Below are 15,616 nucleotides of genomic sequence, written 5' to 3'. Positions count from 1 at the left end.
AGCTGGTTGGCGCTGAGGTCGAGCTGCTGCAGCGCGCCGAGGCTCCAGAAGGCCCGCGCGTGCACCCAGCGCAGCCCGTTCTCGCGCAGGTCCAGGCGCAGCAGCATGCCAGCGCCCACGAAGGCGCCCGGCGGCAGCGCGCGCACACGGTTGTGGTCCAGCAGCGGCGCGCGCACGCGCCGGCTCAGGCCCGCAGGCACGGCGGGCAGCTCGCGCCTCGAGCAGTTGGCCTGGCCGCCCGGCGCGCACGCGCACGCCTCCGGGCAGTCCGGGGTGCCTGGGGTTCCCGAGGTGGCGGCCGCGGCGGACACGTGGGCACAGACTGACCATGGCGACAGCAGCAGCAGCAGCATCGGCGACGGCCGCCGCGAGAGAAAGGAGAGGGTCCGCATGGGGGCAGCGTTCGAGGCCTGGGGCTCGTGCGTCCTCGGAGCCAGGGCGTCCTTGCCGCACTTGCACAAATATTAGTTCTCCAGCCCGAGTGCCCGGAGTTCCTGTTCCACAGCTGGTCCCGCGCCCAGGGCGGGGGCTGGGCGGATGCCCAGCACCCTGCACTGCCAGCCACCTGTCCCAGAGCTGGGCTCCTCTTGGCTCTGTGCCAGATGCAGCGGTGATGAGAAGCCCTGCCTCTCCTGCCCTGTGGCATCCACCACCCTGTACCCCCCCAGGCCTAAGCCACTGGACGCCCCCCCCCCCTAAACACCAAACTCATGGATGACATGCGTGGAATGGGACCCAGTGGGCCCCACTGCTCACTAGTCCCTGCCTATCTCCTGCCCAGCAAAGCGACCCTAGTACACACACAGTGCCCCCCCCCCCAGATGGTCCCATCCACACAGTGGATGTCTGGTGGGGTCAAGCACATGATGGGAGCCTGAGCCCAGAGGGCTACACTGTAGGGTGGAGCGGCAGCTGGGTACCTGAGGCAGGGGAGCCAGTCCCCTCTGCCCTGCCTGGCTCCAGGAGGACTGTCCTAGAACCTCAAGGAGACAGTGTGGGTAGGGCACAGGCGCCGGCCGGCCCAAGTTCTCCTGTCAAATGCTGCTCCCTCTGTAGTCACCAGAGCTGCACATCCTGTCCCTGGGGCTTTCCGGGGTGGGGTGGGCAGGGGCCCAGGAGCTGTGCCACCTTCATGAGGCAAGGCAACAGGAAGATTCGGGGAGGAGCTAGACCGAGGTTACGGCAGGAGGAGAGGGAAACACCAGGACTGTGGCTCCCGCCCTAGGGGGCAGACAGTGGGCACTTGTGCAGGCACTGGGCACCCCTCACCATCGTTGATAAAGGAGATGACCGGGGCACGCACACCCCTTCCCACCCCTGGATGCAGCTGCGGGGCGGCTCTAGGAAGAACCCGCAGGGAGGACAGGGCGGAAGCACTAAATAGTGTTTAATTCTCTTCCCCCAGGCTGCCTGCAGCCCTACTCAGGTGGGGGGGGGGGGGGGGGGGGGGGGGGACGGCTCCTCTAGAGTCACAGTTGGGGCCGTCAGGTCCACGGGGATGGTCATGAGGTCGTGATCCTCCAGGGGAGGCATCGTGGAGACCTCCAGGTCAGGGTCCGTGAAGTGGGACTCCATATGCACTGTGTGCAGATCCACGTGATCCTCCTGGACCCCGAAGTGCTCCACCATCCTGCAGGACACAGGCGGGGTCAGGCTTGTTGCAGGCAGCCTCGACCCCCCACCCCCTGCCCCCAGGGCAGGCCTGGCTCTCAAATCAGTGGTCCTGATGCATCTGTGACGCACACCTCCGAGGGGCAGGGGCACAGCTCACCTGTGGGGACCTCCCCTGCTCTCCCCATGTCTGCGGCTGGTGTGTTCATGTCTGGGGGACAAAGGAAGGCATGCGTCCTGGAGCATGGAGCTGGCCTCCCGGAGCCCAGAGTGCCCCTCCCCCACCCCTTCACCACCCGGTCTGGGAAATGGCATTCCCCAGCTCTTGCTGACATCCCACCTGGGGCCAAGGCCTCTCCCCCAGCAGGGCCCGGTGGTCCTCACGCACCCTCCCCGCCCGGGGGCCCACGCACCCCTTGGCTCTCAGGGCACCAATCGCCACGATGACGAGGGCGCAGAAGCAGCTGGCGCCGACGCCCGCCAGCACCGTGAGCAGGGCAATGAGGGCCTCGCGGCTGAGGCCAAGGCTGCACTCGCAGTACGTCCCAGCTGCAGAGACAGGGCCCGTGTGGCCGAGGGGCCCTCGTCACTCACCGGTGGAGGGCCCCCGGGGCCGCCCCTCACCCCGGGAGGGGCCCTGCCTGGGGCAGGGGGCAGGGGCCGGAGGAGGCACCTGCAGCAGGGGCGAGCAAAAGGGACAGACATATCAGGCTGAGGGGACCGCTGGCCAGGCAGGAGTCAGGCTGGGGACAGGGGGCCATGTCCAGCCCCCAGCCCCACCACACACCTCTGGATGGAACCCATCAGAAGGCAATGACCTCACAATAGGACTGTGGAGCAGGGCGGGGGTGGGCCGTGGGCAGGGCTTCACTTGAACTTTGGTGTGGGAGCAGAGGAGCCCTGGGCAGGCAACCCCTGGGTGGGCAGGGGCCCGGGGAGCCACCTCCCAGTGCCCTGCTGGATCCGGCCTCAGGGGATGGTGCCTTAGAGGGAAGGGGGTGGAGGCCACCATTAGGCTCCTGGAATAGTGGAGACAATGACCTAGAAACCCTCCGGGCGGGGGTGGGGGTGGGGGGTGGGAGGGGCTCTGTTCTCAGAGGCTGCGACAGCTCAGGTGAGGCCCGGGCCCTAGCTGACCAACGCCACCGCCCTTCCAAGGCTGGCCCAAGGGCCAAGGAAGAACAAGGCATGGCCCGTGCTCACTGCCCTCCCTCGCACTGGCAGTCCTGGGGAGGGTCCCACCCCGGGAGGGGTCCCTCGGCAGTGCCTGAGGCCGGAGGCACCGCCAGGCTCTCCAGTCCCCCAGGAGAGGTGGGGCCGCTGTCCCCAGGCCTAGGAGCATCTGGCTAAGTGGCTACGGGCAGCGTCCGAGGCTCCCGACGTGTCACTCAGTAGAGCCTATCTGCCCCAGGCGGGTTCCTCCTTGTGCATCTTCCTGCCGAGGGGACTCCGGCTGGCACCGTGGGACTTACCCCAGCCTCCTCCCTGGCCTCTCCACCCAGGGGCCTCCTCCTTCCTCCCCTAAGGACCGAAGCCAGCAAGACACACAGGCAGCAGGGGAGTTGTCCCCTCCACGAACGACCTCACAGGGCACCAGGGGCAAGGGTGCAGAGGGGTCCTGGCTGACCCCTTGTTGGGGACACAGGTGTCCCCTCCTAGTGGAGGACCGTCCTTGGGGACCAGCCAGCAGTTCCGGGCATACCTCCGTGCCTGTTGCCTGATGCTGTGACCCAAGACACATTTCTTTTTAAATCACATTCGTTTAACAAACCACGTCCAAAGGAACAGGAAGCAGGCATGCCGTGCCCAGGAGCTGAGGCGGCCGCCCTGCCAGACCAGTCTAGCCGGTCTGCATCCTGGTGAGGACGAAGGAAGCAAACTCAGCACGTCAGGTGACCTTGCTGGAGGGAAGGGCGGGTGTCAGACCCTTCCTCGCCTCCCGGGAACTGCCCTCCAGAGGCCACAGCACAGCAGCTGAGGTGGGGGGTGGAGCCCAAGTGAGAGGAACACGGGCTGGTCAGAACCCTGGACCCGCCGAGGCCCCGTGCCACACACTTCATCCTCCAGACCCGTGGCCAACAGGACACTCCAGGGTGAGGGGGTGCCAGTCAGGACCGACACCAAGGCCTCTGTGGAGCAGGCCAAAGTGGAGAGGTGGGGGTCGGTGCTGGAAGAGTCTGGGGGTGTTGCCCAAGGCTGTCTGGGGACAGGAGACGCGGCTCTAGGCCTGAGAAACCCCCACGGGTGGGCGGGAACAGGGTGACGGAGGCTCCTTCCAAAGGGCCCTTGTCGCCCGGGAGGCCAGCACCACCCGCCGGCCCGGAGCCTCCTGCACCGCACGTGGCGCCGGCGTGAAGACCTCCCGCCTGGGAGCAGCCAACGCCCTTCCCGCCTCCGGGGACCTCAGGGGCTGGGGGCAGTGCCAGGGCCCCACGAGTGCTCCGGACACAGCTGGCCTGGGCAGCAGCCGGGACGGCTGGGCTCACAGGGCCCTTGACCTGTGATCCCGATCACACGTCTGACGGCGCCGAAACCGGCTTCACTGTGAGCCACGAACAGTCAGCTCCTGTCGCCGCAAAGCTGAGGTCCTTGGTCCAGCAGGCACTACCAGCTGCCTGCCCACCTCACAACCTCCAGGGGCGTCCACACCTTCCGGCAGCAGCCCTGGACCCTCAGGCCAGGAAGGGTAAGGGTGACCTGAGGGCTCCTCTCAAAGCCCAGAGCGAGGCTTGGGAGTTGGAGGACCCCGGTGTCCTCCTGCCGGAGCTGCGGTCTCAGATGGGTCCCAGCTGGTGCGGCCGAGGGATATCCATGTGCCAGGACTGCGGGTTTGCAGGGCTGGGCCTGGACACTCGTGTGTGCCCCCACACCTGCTGCCAGGGAGCCAGGCCCTGCTAGGTGGAGGCGGGGAGGCCGGGCTGAAGGGCAAACCCGGACCACACCGCCACGACGGGCCCACAAAGCCGCCAGGACAGGGAACAGATAGAGAACCATTTGCTTTACTCTGCACTCTGGGGGCCCCACACCCATCCTCCGGGTGGGGGCGCCACGGGAAGGGCCGGCGGGGCGCGTCAGCTGCAGCTCTTGGGCAGGCGGTAGACGCCGGCCGAGTAGACCAGCTGCTGGTCCCTCACCTTCTTCTGCAGGAAGCCCTGGAGCTCCTGCAGGTCGATCTCGGCCAGCGCGGGGCCAGTCACCACGAACATGCGCAGCATGCTGTAGATGCGCTCCAGCGACAGGCTCTCCAGGTTGGTCAGCATGGCCTGGATGTACGTCCAGAAAAGCTGCGGGGACAGAGGCCAGGTCGGCCGTCAGGCCGCCCCGCACCGTGGCCACCACACCAGAGGCTGAGCCGGCCCGGCCCCTCCCCCAGCCGCACCAGCAGCTCCTCCTCCTTCTGGTCCGCCTGGGAGGCCATGCCCGAGTCACTCTCGTCGTCGCTGTCAATGAGCACCATGCTGTCTCGGTCCTGGGGCCGCTCCTCCTCCACCACAGAGAAGGTGCCGGCAGGCTCCTCCCGCAGCACGCCCTGCTGCAGCCACACGGACATGCGCCGCCGCAGCAGCGCCACGGGCATCTTCACCACCTTGCTCAGCTCCTCCAGGGTCCAGCTGGCTGCGCAGAGGGGCCGGGAACACTAGGCACTGGGCCCCGTCAGCCCAGCTCACCGTCCCAGAGGGCAGCGGGATCCAGGTGGCCTTAGGAGGCTGAGTCCCGCCCCCGTCCCCACTCCCCCTGCCACACAGAGCAGTGCCTGGCACCAGCCCCTGGGAGGCAAGGCTGGGGCAGGCCGGCCGGGGGCCAATGGGCTCACCTCGGTCCTGGAAGTAGAGCAAGACCACCGCCTGCACGGGAGTCACCGCCACAGACAAGGTACGATCGGCCAGCTCCACGTCCATGGTCACCAGGCCCAGGGTGTGCTTCCAGCTGAGGGTCCGCATGGCCTGGGGAGGGCCGCAGTCAGCAGGGACAGCCCGAGGGCCCAGCTGGGCCCAGCTGGGCGAGGCTCCGCTACCTGGCACCGGGCGAGGGAAGGGGTCCTTCACTGCCCCCCGCCCCCGGCAATCAGCAGCAGGATGGATAGAAGACAGGGCTCCAGTTCCCACCCCCCATCTACAGCCATCTAACAGGACTGGACAGTGAGGGCTGCTGGTGAGTTAATGGTGTCCCTGAAAGACGTCTGCCATCTTAACCCCTAGGACCTCAGAATGTGACCTGGGTTGGAGACAAGGCCATGGCAGATGGGACTAGCCAAGACGAGGTCGTCACCAGGACGACGAGGTCACGGGGAGCACAGTGAGCCCTGACGCAGCCTGGTCAGTACCCTTGTAAGACGGAAGACGGTGTGAAGACAGAGGCAGAGACGGCAGCCATGCGGCCACAGCCGAGAAACACCAAGGGTGGCCGGCAGCCCCGGATGCCGACGAGGCTGGACCCTCTCCTGCAGCCTTCAGAGGAGCATAGCCCTGCTGAGCCCTGGCCCCTGCTCCGGCCTCCAGAACAGAGAGAAGTCTCTGTTGTCGTAAGCACTTTGTTACAGAGGCCATGAGAAACGGACACGTGTTAGTCCCGGGAAGGGGTGCTGCTGTAGCAGACTCCCAGAAGTGTGAGCCCTTGCGGGTGGGCGACGGGCAGGGGCTGGCTGTGGGCTGTGTGCCTGTAACAGCCTGAACTGCCCCGGGGAGACTGTTGGCAGGGTCACAGACAGGAAAGCCACCCTTGAGAGGTGTCAAAAGGAGGAAGAGGTCACAGCAAACTGGAGAAAGTGTGGGCGTGCCACGCGGTGGTAGCGCCCCGTCTGAGCACGGCTCTGCTGGGCAGAACGCACACCCAAGAAAGACGAACCGAGACCCTGAGCTGAGGGGAGTCCACAGGCGTGGGAGGGGCGGCCGCACGGCGGCACAGGAGCGAGCGAGCCGGCAGGGACGCAGCAGGCACAGGGCCGAGCTCTGGGGCGGGAGCTGACCGGCAGCCTCAGAAGAGCCAGGACAGAGACTGGGCTGTCCAGGAAGGGTGCACTTGAGGGCCCACGGCCAAAGGCCCGGATGCCTGGGAGCTGCATGGAAGACTCGGTTCCTGAGAATTTCCCGGCAGCCCACACTAGGAGGAGAGACGGCCCCCTGCGGAGGGCTCCCTGGGCAGAGCTCAGTGCAGGGGCCTGGCCTGGCAGACGGCAGACAGCCTTGAGACCAGAGCGCTTCCTCCGCTGGCTTCCAGACCTGCTTTGAGCCTGTGACCCCCTCCTTCCCTGACGAACCGTCCTCTTGGGACAGAGGGTCTGCCCCACACCTCGCACGCGCGCTTTGCCCTCCCAGGCTCGCGGCTGGGAGGGACTGCCCTCGGCCGTGTTCTGGCCCGATTCAGATGCTTCTCAGATACCAAATCTTGAGGTGTGGAGCTGATGGAAACACAGTCGGTGCCGGAATGGCTGAAGACTTCCGGGGACGCTGGATGAATGTGTTCTGTGTGTGGGAAACACACAGACTTTGGGGGGCCAGAGGGTGAACTGTTATAAGCTGAAGTGTGTCCCTCAAAAAGATGTTAAAGTCTTAACCCCTAACGATTCAGAACGTAACCATGTTTGGAAATCAGATTACCACACGTCAGTTTGTTCAAATGAGGTCATTCTAGAATCAGGTGGGCCCTTAAGCCAATATGATCGGTGTCCTTGCAAGATGAAATGTGGACCCAGAGACACAGGGAGGATGCCGCGTGACAACAGAGGCAGAAGTTGGGCTGATGTGGCCACAGGTCAAGGGATGCCTGGAGCCCCCAGAAGCTGGAAGCTGCAGAGGAGCCATCCTTCGGGCCCCAGACAGAGGGACCCCTGCCTGGCTCTGGGCCCCTGGCCACCAGAAGGCAGTACACCTGCACTGTGTTACGCCCCGATCGGGGCTTTGTCCCATCAGCCCCACGACACCGACACCAGTGCTGGGGACCAAGTGCTAAGTGTCTTTTAGCACCCCTCACCCCCTCAGCTCCGACGGGGGAGGCAACAGAGAACCCCAGTTTGCAGGGAGAAAACGGAAGCAGAACCTAGTTTCCCCAGGTCACAAGTGGAGCACAGACGGGCTCTCCGGCTCCAAGGCCATGACCACATGGCCACCACTCCAGCCCGCAGCAGGGAAGATGCAAGGCTGCCAGCAGAAAGCACAGGCGTGGATACTCTGCGGGCTGCGTGGCCACTCACGTGCCCGACATGAGCCTCAGGCAAGGGCTCCGATGGCGTGAGGCAGAGCTCGTGGCCCGGCGCCCGCCCCGGCCACTCTGGTGTCCAGCCGCACTTAGGACAAAGCACGCTGAATCGTGGCCACCACGTCAGGCGCGTTCGGTCTGAGTGGAAGGACGTGGATGAGCCATCCTCAGGACCCACGGGAAGACCCCGTTGAAGGCAGTGGGGCTTCTCGTGGCAGTGGCTACGTGCCAACAAGGCAGCCAGAGGAGTAGGGACAGGGCACCAAGCACACAGGGCCAGCCGTGCAGATGTGCTCGGCCCGGGAGAGGTGGGGTACACCGCTGGCAGGCTCCAGAGCAAGCGCCTCACCACGGTCAGGAGCAGAGATCACGGCGGCAGGGTGAGGGGCGGGGATGGCCCAGCAGGAGCCACACAGACCTTGCAGCCTTGGGCAGCGCTGCCCCTGCACATGGCCCCTGTCCAGCCTCCCTACTCCAGGACCCTAACCTTGCACCTGCCCTTGCCTGACTTTGAAAGGGAGTTCTCCTCCCTCCAGAACTAGCTTCCTTGGTCAACAGCAAACCTGGAGACCCCCATCCCTCCCACTACCCGGTTCTGCGCCCCCTGGTCCAGCTGCCTCCCTCCTAAGGCTCCATGCTGAAGGCTCCGCAAGCGCTGGCTGATGGCCCCTGTCCCTGGAGCGTCCCAGACGCTCCCAGGCCTCAGGCTTTACTCCCTGGATACCTACCATGATGGTCCTCTCATTACGTACTGGGGGCCCTGCAGGCCCCGCAACCCATTTATTGGACTGAATGCTCCAGAACCTGCTTCACCAGTCCCCAGAAACCAGGATGGACACCCTAACTCCCTCCTCTCTCTGGACACGTCTCCACTGAGCCATCCTCTGTAGGGAAGGGGCCTCCGAGCCATCGACCCTTGCCCACCCAAGTCTCCACCTGCAGTCCCAACCCAGCACTGCTGGACTCGGCCCTGCCCCTGAGCACCCCAGGCGCCCTGCAGTGCTCCCCTCTCTGTCCTCCAGCCTGAGTCCTGTGCCCTCGGGGCCCCAACAGCACACACCACAGTCCTGCCCCTCTAATGCCACGGGCTCTGGGCAAGCAGCTTCTAGGGAAGCAAGCTGGGCAGCGGCAGGGCCAGGGCGGGGTCGTTGAAGTCAAATGCCTCACAAGCAATCTGGAGGCTTCTTGGAGGCGAACACAACGCCCGGACTCTCCCTCTGGCCAGCCCAGTGCCCCGGTGCCCGGTTCTGAGATGTCAGAGAGCAGGCGGTGGGAGAGGAGGCCCAGGAGGCTGGGGCCCGGAGGTCTTGGCCCCGACCCCCGGGCGACGTGTGGGTGCGCGCACATGCGCAGAGGCGCCTCGGACAAGCACAGCACAACGGGCGCGGCCCCGCCCGCACGCACGCACGCAGCACGCACGCAGAGGCATATGAGAGGCGTCAGCGGAGGGCCGCGCCCGGCTCCTGCCGCACAGCCCGCCCGGAAGGGCGGCCTGGACAGGACGCAGACCCCGCCCGCCGCCACAAGGAGGTGCGGCCGGTACCTTCAGCTTCTCGTACTTCTTGCAGTACACCTCTAGAGCCTCCCTGATGTCCTCGGGGACCTCCAGCTTCTCGTCCTTGAAGGGGGGCCAGAACTCGCTAGACAGGATGACGGCATAGACCCCAAAAGGCGGCTGCTCCTCTGCGGGCCGCTTCTCGTCCTCCTCACGGATGTTGGCGTTGATGCGCCGGGAGTCCGCCATGTCCTGGTGGGGGGTGAGAGGTCTCAGAAGGCCCTGGGGCGGGGCTCAGGGTGGGGTCGGGCCAGGCACGCAGGGGCCCCGGGTGCCCACCTTCAGCATGACCTCGCAGAAGTGCATGGGGGCCTCGCCAAAGCGCAGCTTCAGCAGCTCCACGTTGCGGATCTCCCTGGAAGGAGGCATCTCTGAGGGGGTGTGGCGCGACCCCACCCAGCACCCTGAGCGGAGCGGGTGCCCTCCCCCACCCAGCACAGGGACACCCCAGAGGGAGCCGCAGGAAGACAGCTCCAGCCGTGGGGACTCTGGACTCTCCCCCAGCTGAGGCCTGGGGGCTCCTGGGGATCTGGTGTCGCCCCAGGGCCGCCTCCCCGCTCCAGGCCTCCCCAGGGTGCGGGCTGAGCACTGGTGCACCTGCCGGCAGGAGAGCAGGCAGCAGCGCCCCCTGCAGCCCAGTGGCGCCTGGGGGGGGGGTGCGCCTCACCGCTCCGGACTAAAGCTGAACTGGTGCAGGAGGCGGTCGGCCAGCAGCGAGCGGTACTCATTGATGAACAGGTCCTTGCTGCCGTAGATGCTGACCAGCAGGCTGATGATGTCCGAGGAGCGCCGCTTGGAGCTGGACTTCCCTGCATGGCACGGGGAGGGTTGGCACTGGCACCTCGCAGGGGCCGGGGATCGCTGTCGGTGCCCACACAAGGCCCAGCCCGCCCAGCCTGTGAGGCCCAGGCCCAGACCCAGGGGGTGGGGGGTGGGGGTGCACAGGCTGCTGCGGGCCCACTCGAGCCAGCCAGAGCACCCCGCAGAACTGGGTTGGGCTGGGTGCTGAAAACTGACCCCTGCAAACTTTGGAGCACCCGTGGCAACAGACTCGAGACCAAAGCGCCACCCACAATCCAGAGCCTGGTGGCGCTGGTGGGCACGGACCTGGATCGGCGTCCACAGGGTCGGGGACCCAGTCCTCGGGCTCGCCAGAGTCATCCTCGCTGTCCTGACCGGTCTCCAGGCTCGCCGGGTCTGTCTTGGACAGCTCGACAGCCAAGTCCCCTGTCCCATCTGAGTCCCCCGTCAGCCCAGCTACAATCTGCCGCACCGTGTCCTCCCGCGTCCTGCCAGATGTGAGCACTGCTGGCCTTCAGGGCACCTCTCCCTGTCTGCCCCACTGGCTCATGCCGCCTCGCCCCGCCTCACCCGGGCAGCCAGTGCCTGCTGGCCACATGCTGAAGCCGGGTCCATCCAACTTTCTCTCAGGAAATAGTAATACTAATTATAGTAATTAAAACAAAACCCCGCCATTTTCAGGGAATGCCAAGAAATAAAATAATACATGATCAAGGCCAGGCCCTTCACAACCAAGAGGCAGCAGACGTGAGTCAGGGCAGCTCCAGATGCCTCCCAGCCCCAGCCCGGAGCCTCCACTGTCTCTGAACAGCTGTGCCCCAGCGCTTGCTCAAACATGTCTTCTGACAGCCAACCCAGGAGCCGCTGGTGCTCGTGCACGGGGGTCCCTCCTCTGTCCCGGCCTAGGGCCTGGTCAGCAAGGCAAAACTGAGTCGAGGCCTCTCTAAACTAGGAAAAGGGGATGGGGACAGAGGGCAGGGGTGCAGGGTGGGCCCCAGCATCTGCCCATGGACGTGGTGGCACCCACAAGAGGAAGGAGTCCCGGCTGATGCCAGGCCACGTGGCCCACCAGGAGGGACAGAGTGTCTGTGGTGTTTTTGGGGCCACAAGGACCTACGGGGAACTTGGCTGCACAAATGGAGCCAGGAGACAAAGACCCCAGTCTGAGCAGCTCCCTGGGGCTTCCACACGGGGCTCACCGCAGGTAGCGGCGAATGGGCTCACATGCCACCTCCAGGATGACCATGGAAGGGTCTAGCACACGCAGGGCCTTGATGGCAGATATGTAGAGGGTGATGATGTCGCATGTGTTGACTCCTGTGGCCAGAAGGGAGGACAGGAGTCACAGCGGCACCCAGGGGTTGTCCCATGAGCAGCGCCCTGGCCAGGTGGGTCTTTAGGCCAGCACTGTGACCTCACTCCCCAGGATACCAGTGTGACGCATGGGATGCTGCTCCCTTCCCCGCCAACTCTCACGTGCTTTCCCTGGGACTTTCCGGGGTCCCAGCCGCCCCCCACCCAACCCCAACACAATGGGCGGTCGGCCCCAGGCCACTCCCCTCACTTCCCAGGACTCTCTTCAAGGGAGGATGAGGCGGCGCACCTGGCTCCTCCTAGGGACTGCACAGACCCCCTCCCTACACAGGCCCCTGCACGGGGTGGGGGGGCTGGCCACCAGGGCAGCGGTCGGGCACCTGGATGGAGGAGCCGCGTCTCCAGGGCAGCCTTGAGGGACAGGAGCAGATGCTGCCTCTGGTCAGTCCTCTCCAGGCAGTACTTGAGGTCCTCAATGGCTGGCCGGGAGTCTGGGAAGTCTGCGGGAAGAGTGTGGGCCCTTGCACATACATGCGCAAGCACGCACGTGCTGTGTGTGCAAGAAAGGACACAAGGTGGGCAGGGCCCGGAGGATGAGAGGCCGAGCTTCCCCTCAACAATGAGCAACACCCCTAGGTGATTCAGGCCAGCCCTCGGCCGTCATGTGCCCTCCAGCCCTGCAGTGCCCAAGTGCCAGCACAGAGCAGGAACGTGAGGCCAGAGGAGGAGGACGGACACCCAGAAGCTCCGTGCAGGGGCAGGCCACCCAGGCGGGCCCAGCTCTGCTAGAGACACGCCTGTCCTAAGTGCCCCTGGCTGCCGGCACAGGCACAGGGAAGGCGGCTCCTCCGGCGGGCAGGGGCTGACCTCGGATGACGCTGAAGAGCTCCTCGATGCGCAGGCTAGCGTAGATGCGGTAGAAAAACCTCTGCACGTGGCAGCGCCAGCGGCGCAGCGTGCTGCTGGCCTCAGGGGACGCGGGCCTGGCGGGGCCCTCCTGCAGGAATGCCTTGCCAAGCCAGCCGACCACCCTCTCGATCCACTGTTGGGAGGGCACAGGTGTGGGCGGTGAGGAGCGGAGCCCCGGCCTGGCCTGGGGCAGAGGCTGGGAGGAGTCACAGAGCCGCCCACGCTGCGGCCAGTCTTGGGGAGTCTCCAAGGCCACCTGGAGGCTAGGAGCACATCGAAACCAGCAGGATAACGGGTCCAACGTGGGCATCCCAGCCACCCGTCAGTGTGCCCCCACACCCGATGAGCAACAGCCCCGATGGAGGGCTTGGGCAGAGTGCTCACCCTCGACCTGGTGGACATTCACACCCTGGGGGCCGTGTACCTGACTGGCCCCACCACCTGCAGACAATGTAAGGACCCTTCTGAGCACACGCACGTAAATTTATAGGCAGTACAGCCACAGGCGCCCTAGGAAGCATTCGGTCCCCAGCAAACTATAGAGCCACTAGTGAGAACATCCGGACACTCTGCCACCGGGGGCAACACAGGTGCCCCCGCCAGGCCTCTGGGCTCGCACCCGCTCCAGACCGCCGCCGGACGACACTTGCTTCGAATCCCCACCACAGCTAATCTGCACCCTCGGGAGGCAGACGCTGGGAAACGCTGGAGGACATGTAATCCCCTGGGGTTGGGCCCAGCACCTCCACGGCTCTGGGAAGTCCAGGACAGAGCCCCAGAGCATGCCCCAACAGCACGGGCGCCCTGAGGCCCCTCACCGGGACACCCCAGACCTTGGCGTTGCCTCCAGCCAAGTGATTTTTCACAGACCTCGGTCCTTCCGCCCACTACCAACACAGCTGCAACCACCAGCCAGACCCCAGTTCGTCCAAGTCCCCACAATCTGGGTGCTCCTAAGACTCTAGAGCGTCAGGTTTGCCGGACACCTGTCCTAGAGCCCCCAGGGAGCAGGGCCTGGGGGGCCGTCCTCACCTTGTGGAACTCTCGCAGGAAGGAGCGCTCGTACTCGCCCCGACAGCGGTCCTCCATCCTCTCCCTGGTCACCTGGTGCAGGGTGGTGGTCACAGCCTCCGCGCTGACTCGCTCCAACAGACTGAGCCTGTGTCTGGAGGACAGTCCTGTTCGTGGAGCGCAGGGCACACGCCTCCCCCTCACAGCCAGTGCCCCTGTGCCAAAGGCTTCAAGAAAAAGCTGCTGGGGAAGAGCGAGCCCTGCCCTCCCCCGCTGGCCTCTGCCTGAGCTGAGACCCTGCCCACCCCCAGGTGAGGACTGGGTGCGGCTCGCAGGCTAAAACCGCATCTCCTAAACACGGCTCTGAAGCGACAGCTCACTATGTCCCTGCCCTGACCCCGTGAGTATAGAGGCCGCCAGTTATGCAGACCCTGGTGAGCAACGGCGAGTGAACTCAAGAGAAAACGAGAAAGAACATTTCTGCGCACCTTTCACCTGGGATGAACCAGCAGAAGCCATCGGGGGCCTCGCAGACCCTCAGCAACGGGACCCCTCCCTCAGTCCCGCTGGAAGACCCTCCCCCTTCCTAACAGCTGCGCTGCGGCTGCTGCGGCTTCACGCAACGTGACAAGATCATTATAAGCAACCACGATGGATAAAAGGGCCACAGATCAGGACCCGGCATTAACGACAACAAAACCCTTTCTTCTTTAGAGGGCTGGAAAGGCCCTCTGCTTGCCCAGCATGTTGGCTTAAACCCCAACTTTTACTGGAAAGAACAAAAAAAGCGAGCCCACCTTTGCAATCACAGGGGAGGATGCACATCACCCCTTCCCTAGACAGCCTGGAGAAGGCACAGAGAATTCTACATGGCCCAGAAAATTTGCAATCTCGGGAGTCTCAGAGTAAGCAAAGTGCGAAACCCGAGGCTAGTGTGAGTGGCAGACACACCTGTGTGCAGGACAAAACATACGAACTCACAGCACAGGGGTCCTGGGCGCCCTCCCTTTGGCATGCCCACGGCGATCAAGGCAGAGACGCCCCCGACCCCGGCCAGCTCACCAGCTCTCTGAAGAGGCAGATGGACCCAGGAGAGCAAGCATGAGTCAAGGGCAGAGGCGTGGCCACCCAGGCCTGAGTACTCACAAGACCTGGCTGAGCTGGTGAAACTGCTCCAGGGCCTGGCGGCACCAGCACTGCTGCTTGTCACTGCCGCATCCCGCACACAGTGGGCTCTGCAGGAGCCGGTAGTACCGGCGGCGCGCGTACCTGCTGTCCAATTCCCCTTCTAGTTCCGGGTCTGTGCCCCCTTCCCCCTTCCTCTTACTCTGCATGTAGACTCTCAAAAAGCGCCCATAGAGGCGCTGAATCATCTCCTGAAAGGTTCTGGGAGTGGAAAAGAACAGGACGCCCCGCAAGGTGGTGTGGACTTTCTCCCGCAGCCCTTGAGCGCCTGCGCCCATCAGCAAGCCCAGGCGAGTCCATTTCTCCAGCAGCTCTAGACTATGCAGGTATGGATCCAGGCGGCTCTCCAACAGGCCAAAAGCATCAAGGAGAAGCAGAAGGCACTGGGGCTCGTCTGCATAGTTCTCACGCTGGGAAATGGCATTCCAGAACTCAAGGGAGATGTTGGCCTGCAGGTCGTTCTGCAGCACCTCTACAAACCACTCCTCCAGGACCGAATGCAGACCGTGGGCCCTCAAAACCTCCACCGCCGCCCGGAGCTCCTCCTCCTTTGGCGGCACCGCACCGCTGGTCCGGGAGGACGCCTGGAGTGCAGGAAACGGTGAGAAGGGAACCGTGAGCAGCGGCGGGAAGGGCACTGACAGGCGGGGAGAAGCGGGGACGGGACAGAGCGGAGGGGAAGCTGCCGAATTTCCGCATTCCCGAGTCCGCGACGCTCGGATGCCTGGCCGACGCTAGGCAAGGGCCGCCTGGGGAGCCGAGCGAGCCCCAGAGTAGACGTCCTGATAAAGCGCGCAGGGTCCCCGGAACCCCGCGCGGGCCCGCTGCCCTCTTCCGGGGCCTCACCAGTCCCAGCGCGGCCGGCGGCACCAGCCCGGTGCTCACGGTGTTCCAGGCCACCAACAGCTCCTGCGTAGGCCCGGGGTCGCCGTCGCGCACCGCCGCCGCCATCTGCCCCCACCAGCTCCTCTAGCCTCCCGGCTCGGCGCGCGCCGATGACGCACACGGGAGGCGCGCGGCGGTGACGTTGCGGAG

General features: G+C 65.1%; 3 protein-coding genes and 1 long non-coding RNA gene across 7 annotated transcripts; 1 reads left to right on the top strand and 3 right to left on the bottom strand.

Annotated features, from left to right (window-relative positions):
* Window positions 1-2: 2 nt before the first annotated feature.
* LRRC26 (leucine rich repeat containing 26) lies at window positions 3-612 on the bottom strand (the record flags this gene model as incomplete). The annotated part of the gene is made up of 1 exon (XM_029920972.1): window positions 3-612. A coding segment is annotated over exon 1 (390 nt), but the record flags the coding sequence as incomplete, so codon positions are not given.
* A 758-nt stretch (window positions 613-1,370) lies between these two features.
* On the bottom strand, window positions 1,371-2,641 carry TMEM210 (transmembrane protein 210). Its single transcript, XM_029919800.1, has 4 exons — window positions 2,285-2,641; window positions 2,025-2,160; window positions 1,772-1,822; window positions 1,371-1,630 (listed from the first exon to the last, which is right to left on the bottom strand). Exons 1-4 carry the CDS (start codon window positions 2,370-2,372, stop codon window positions 1,423-1,425), a joined length of 483 nt encoding a protein of 160 aa, XP_029775660.1. The 5' UTR covers window positions 2,373-2,641; the 3' UTR covers window positions 1,371-1,422.
* A 40-nt stretch (window positions 2,642-2,681) lies between these two features.
* LOC115276047 lies at window positions 2,682-7,204 on the top strand. Of its 4 annotated transcripts, none has more exons than XR_003901791.1 (5): window positions 2,682-2,725; window positions 3,114-3,503; window positions 3,893-4,297; window positions 4,758-5,484; window positions 5,811-7,204. It is a non-coding gene; the product is annotated as an uncharacterized LOC115276047 (long non-coding RNA). The 4 variants fall into 4 exon arrangements; XR_003901793.1 differs by having other exon boundaries at window positions 2,689-2,725; window positions 3,394-3,503; XR_003901792.1 differs by lacking the exon at window positions 2,682-2,725 and having other exon boundaries at window positions 2,765-3,503; window positions 3,870-4,297.
* On the bottom strand, window positions 4,593-15,562 carry ANAPC2 (anaphase promoting complex subunit 2). Its single transcript, XM_029919799.1, has 13 exons — window positions 15,428-15,562; window positions 14,543-15,165; window positions 13,418-13,550; window positions 12,344-12,518; window positions 11,857-11,976; window positions 11,362-11,479; window positions 10,469-10,650; window positions 10,029-10,170; window positions 9,641-9,716; window positions 9,350-9,553; window positions 5,426-5,555; window positions 4,991-5,226; window positions 4,593-4,895 (listed from the first exon to the last, which is right to left on the bottom strand). The coding sequence occupies exons 1-13, from the start codon at window positions 15,530-15,532 to the stop codon at window positions 4,683-4,685; spliced, it is 2,457 nt and encodes an 818-aa protein (XP_029775659.1). The 5' UTR covers window positions 15,533-15,562; the 3' UTR covers window positions 4,593-4,682.
* Window positions 15,563-15,616: the final 54 nt, after the last annotated feature.

This window comes from Suricata suricatta, chromosome 13 (assembly GCF_006229205.1).
Source record: "Suricata suricatta isolate VVHF042 chromosome 13, meerkat_22Aug2017_6uvM2_HiC, whole genome shotgun sequence".
NCBI lineage: Eukaryota > Metazoa > Chordata > Mammalia > Carnivora > Herpestidae > Suricata > Suricata suricatta.
This window is presented reverse-complemented; position numbering and strand designations above follow the sequence as displayed.

Bases quoted from the DNA above. Each gene is read 5' to 3' on its own strand.
- ANAPC2 (XM_029919799.1), bottom strand. From the start codon at position 15,532: ATGGCGGCGGCGGTGCGCGACGGCGACCCCGGGCCTACGCAGGAGCTG. The intron at 11,977-12,343 runs GTCAGCCCCTGC...CTCTTCCCGCAG, and splicing joins GCTCTTCAGCGTCATCCGAG to ACTTCCCAGACTCCCGGCCA. The intron at 11,480-11,856 runs GTGCCCGACCGC...TTCTGGCCACAG, and splicing joins GACGCGGCTCCTCCATCCAG to GAGTCAACACATGCGACATC.
- TMEM210 (XM_029919800.1), bottom strand. From the start codon at position 2,372: ATGGCCCCCTGTCCCCAGCCTGACTCCTGCCTGGCCAGCGGTCCCCTC. The intron at 2,161-2,284 runs GTGCCTCCTCCG...CTGTCTCTGCAG, and splicing joins TTTGCTCGCCCCTGCTGCAG to CTGGGACGTACTGCGAGTGC. The intron at 1,631-1,771 runs GTGAGCTGTGCC...TGTGTCCTGCAG, and splicing joins AGCAGGGGAGGTCCCCACAG to GATGGTGGAGCACTTCGGGG.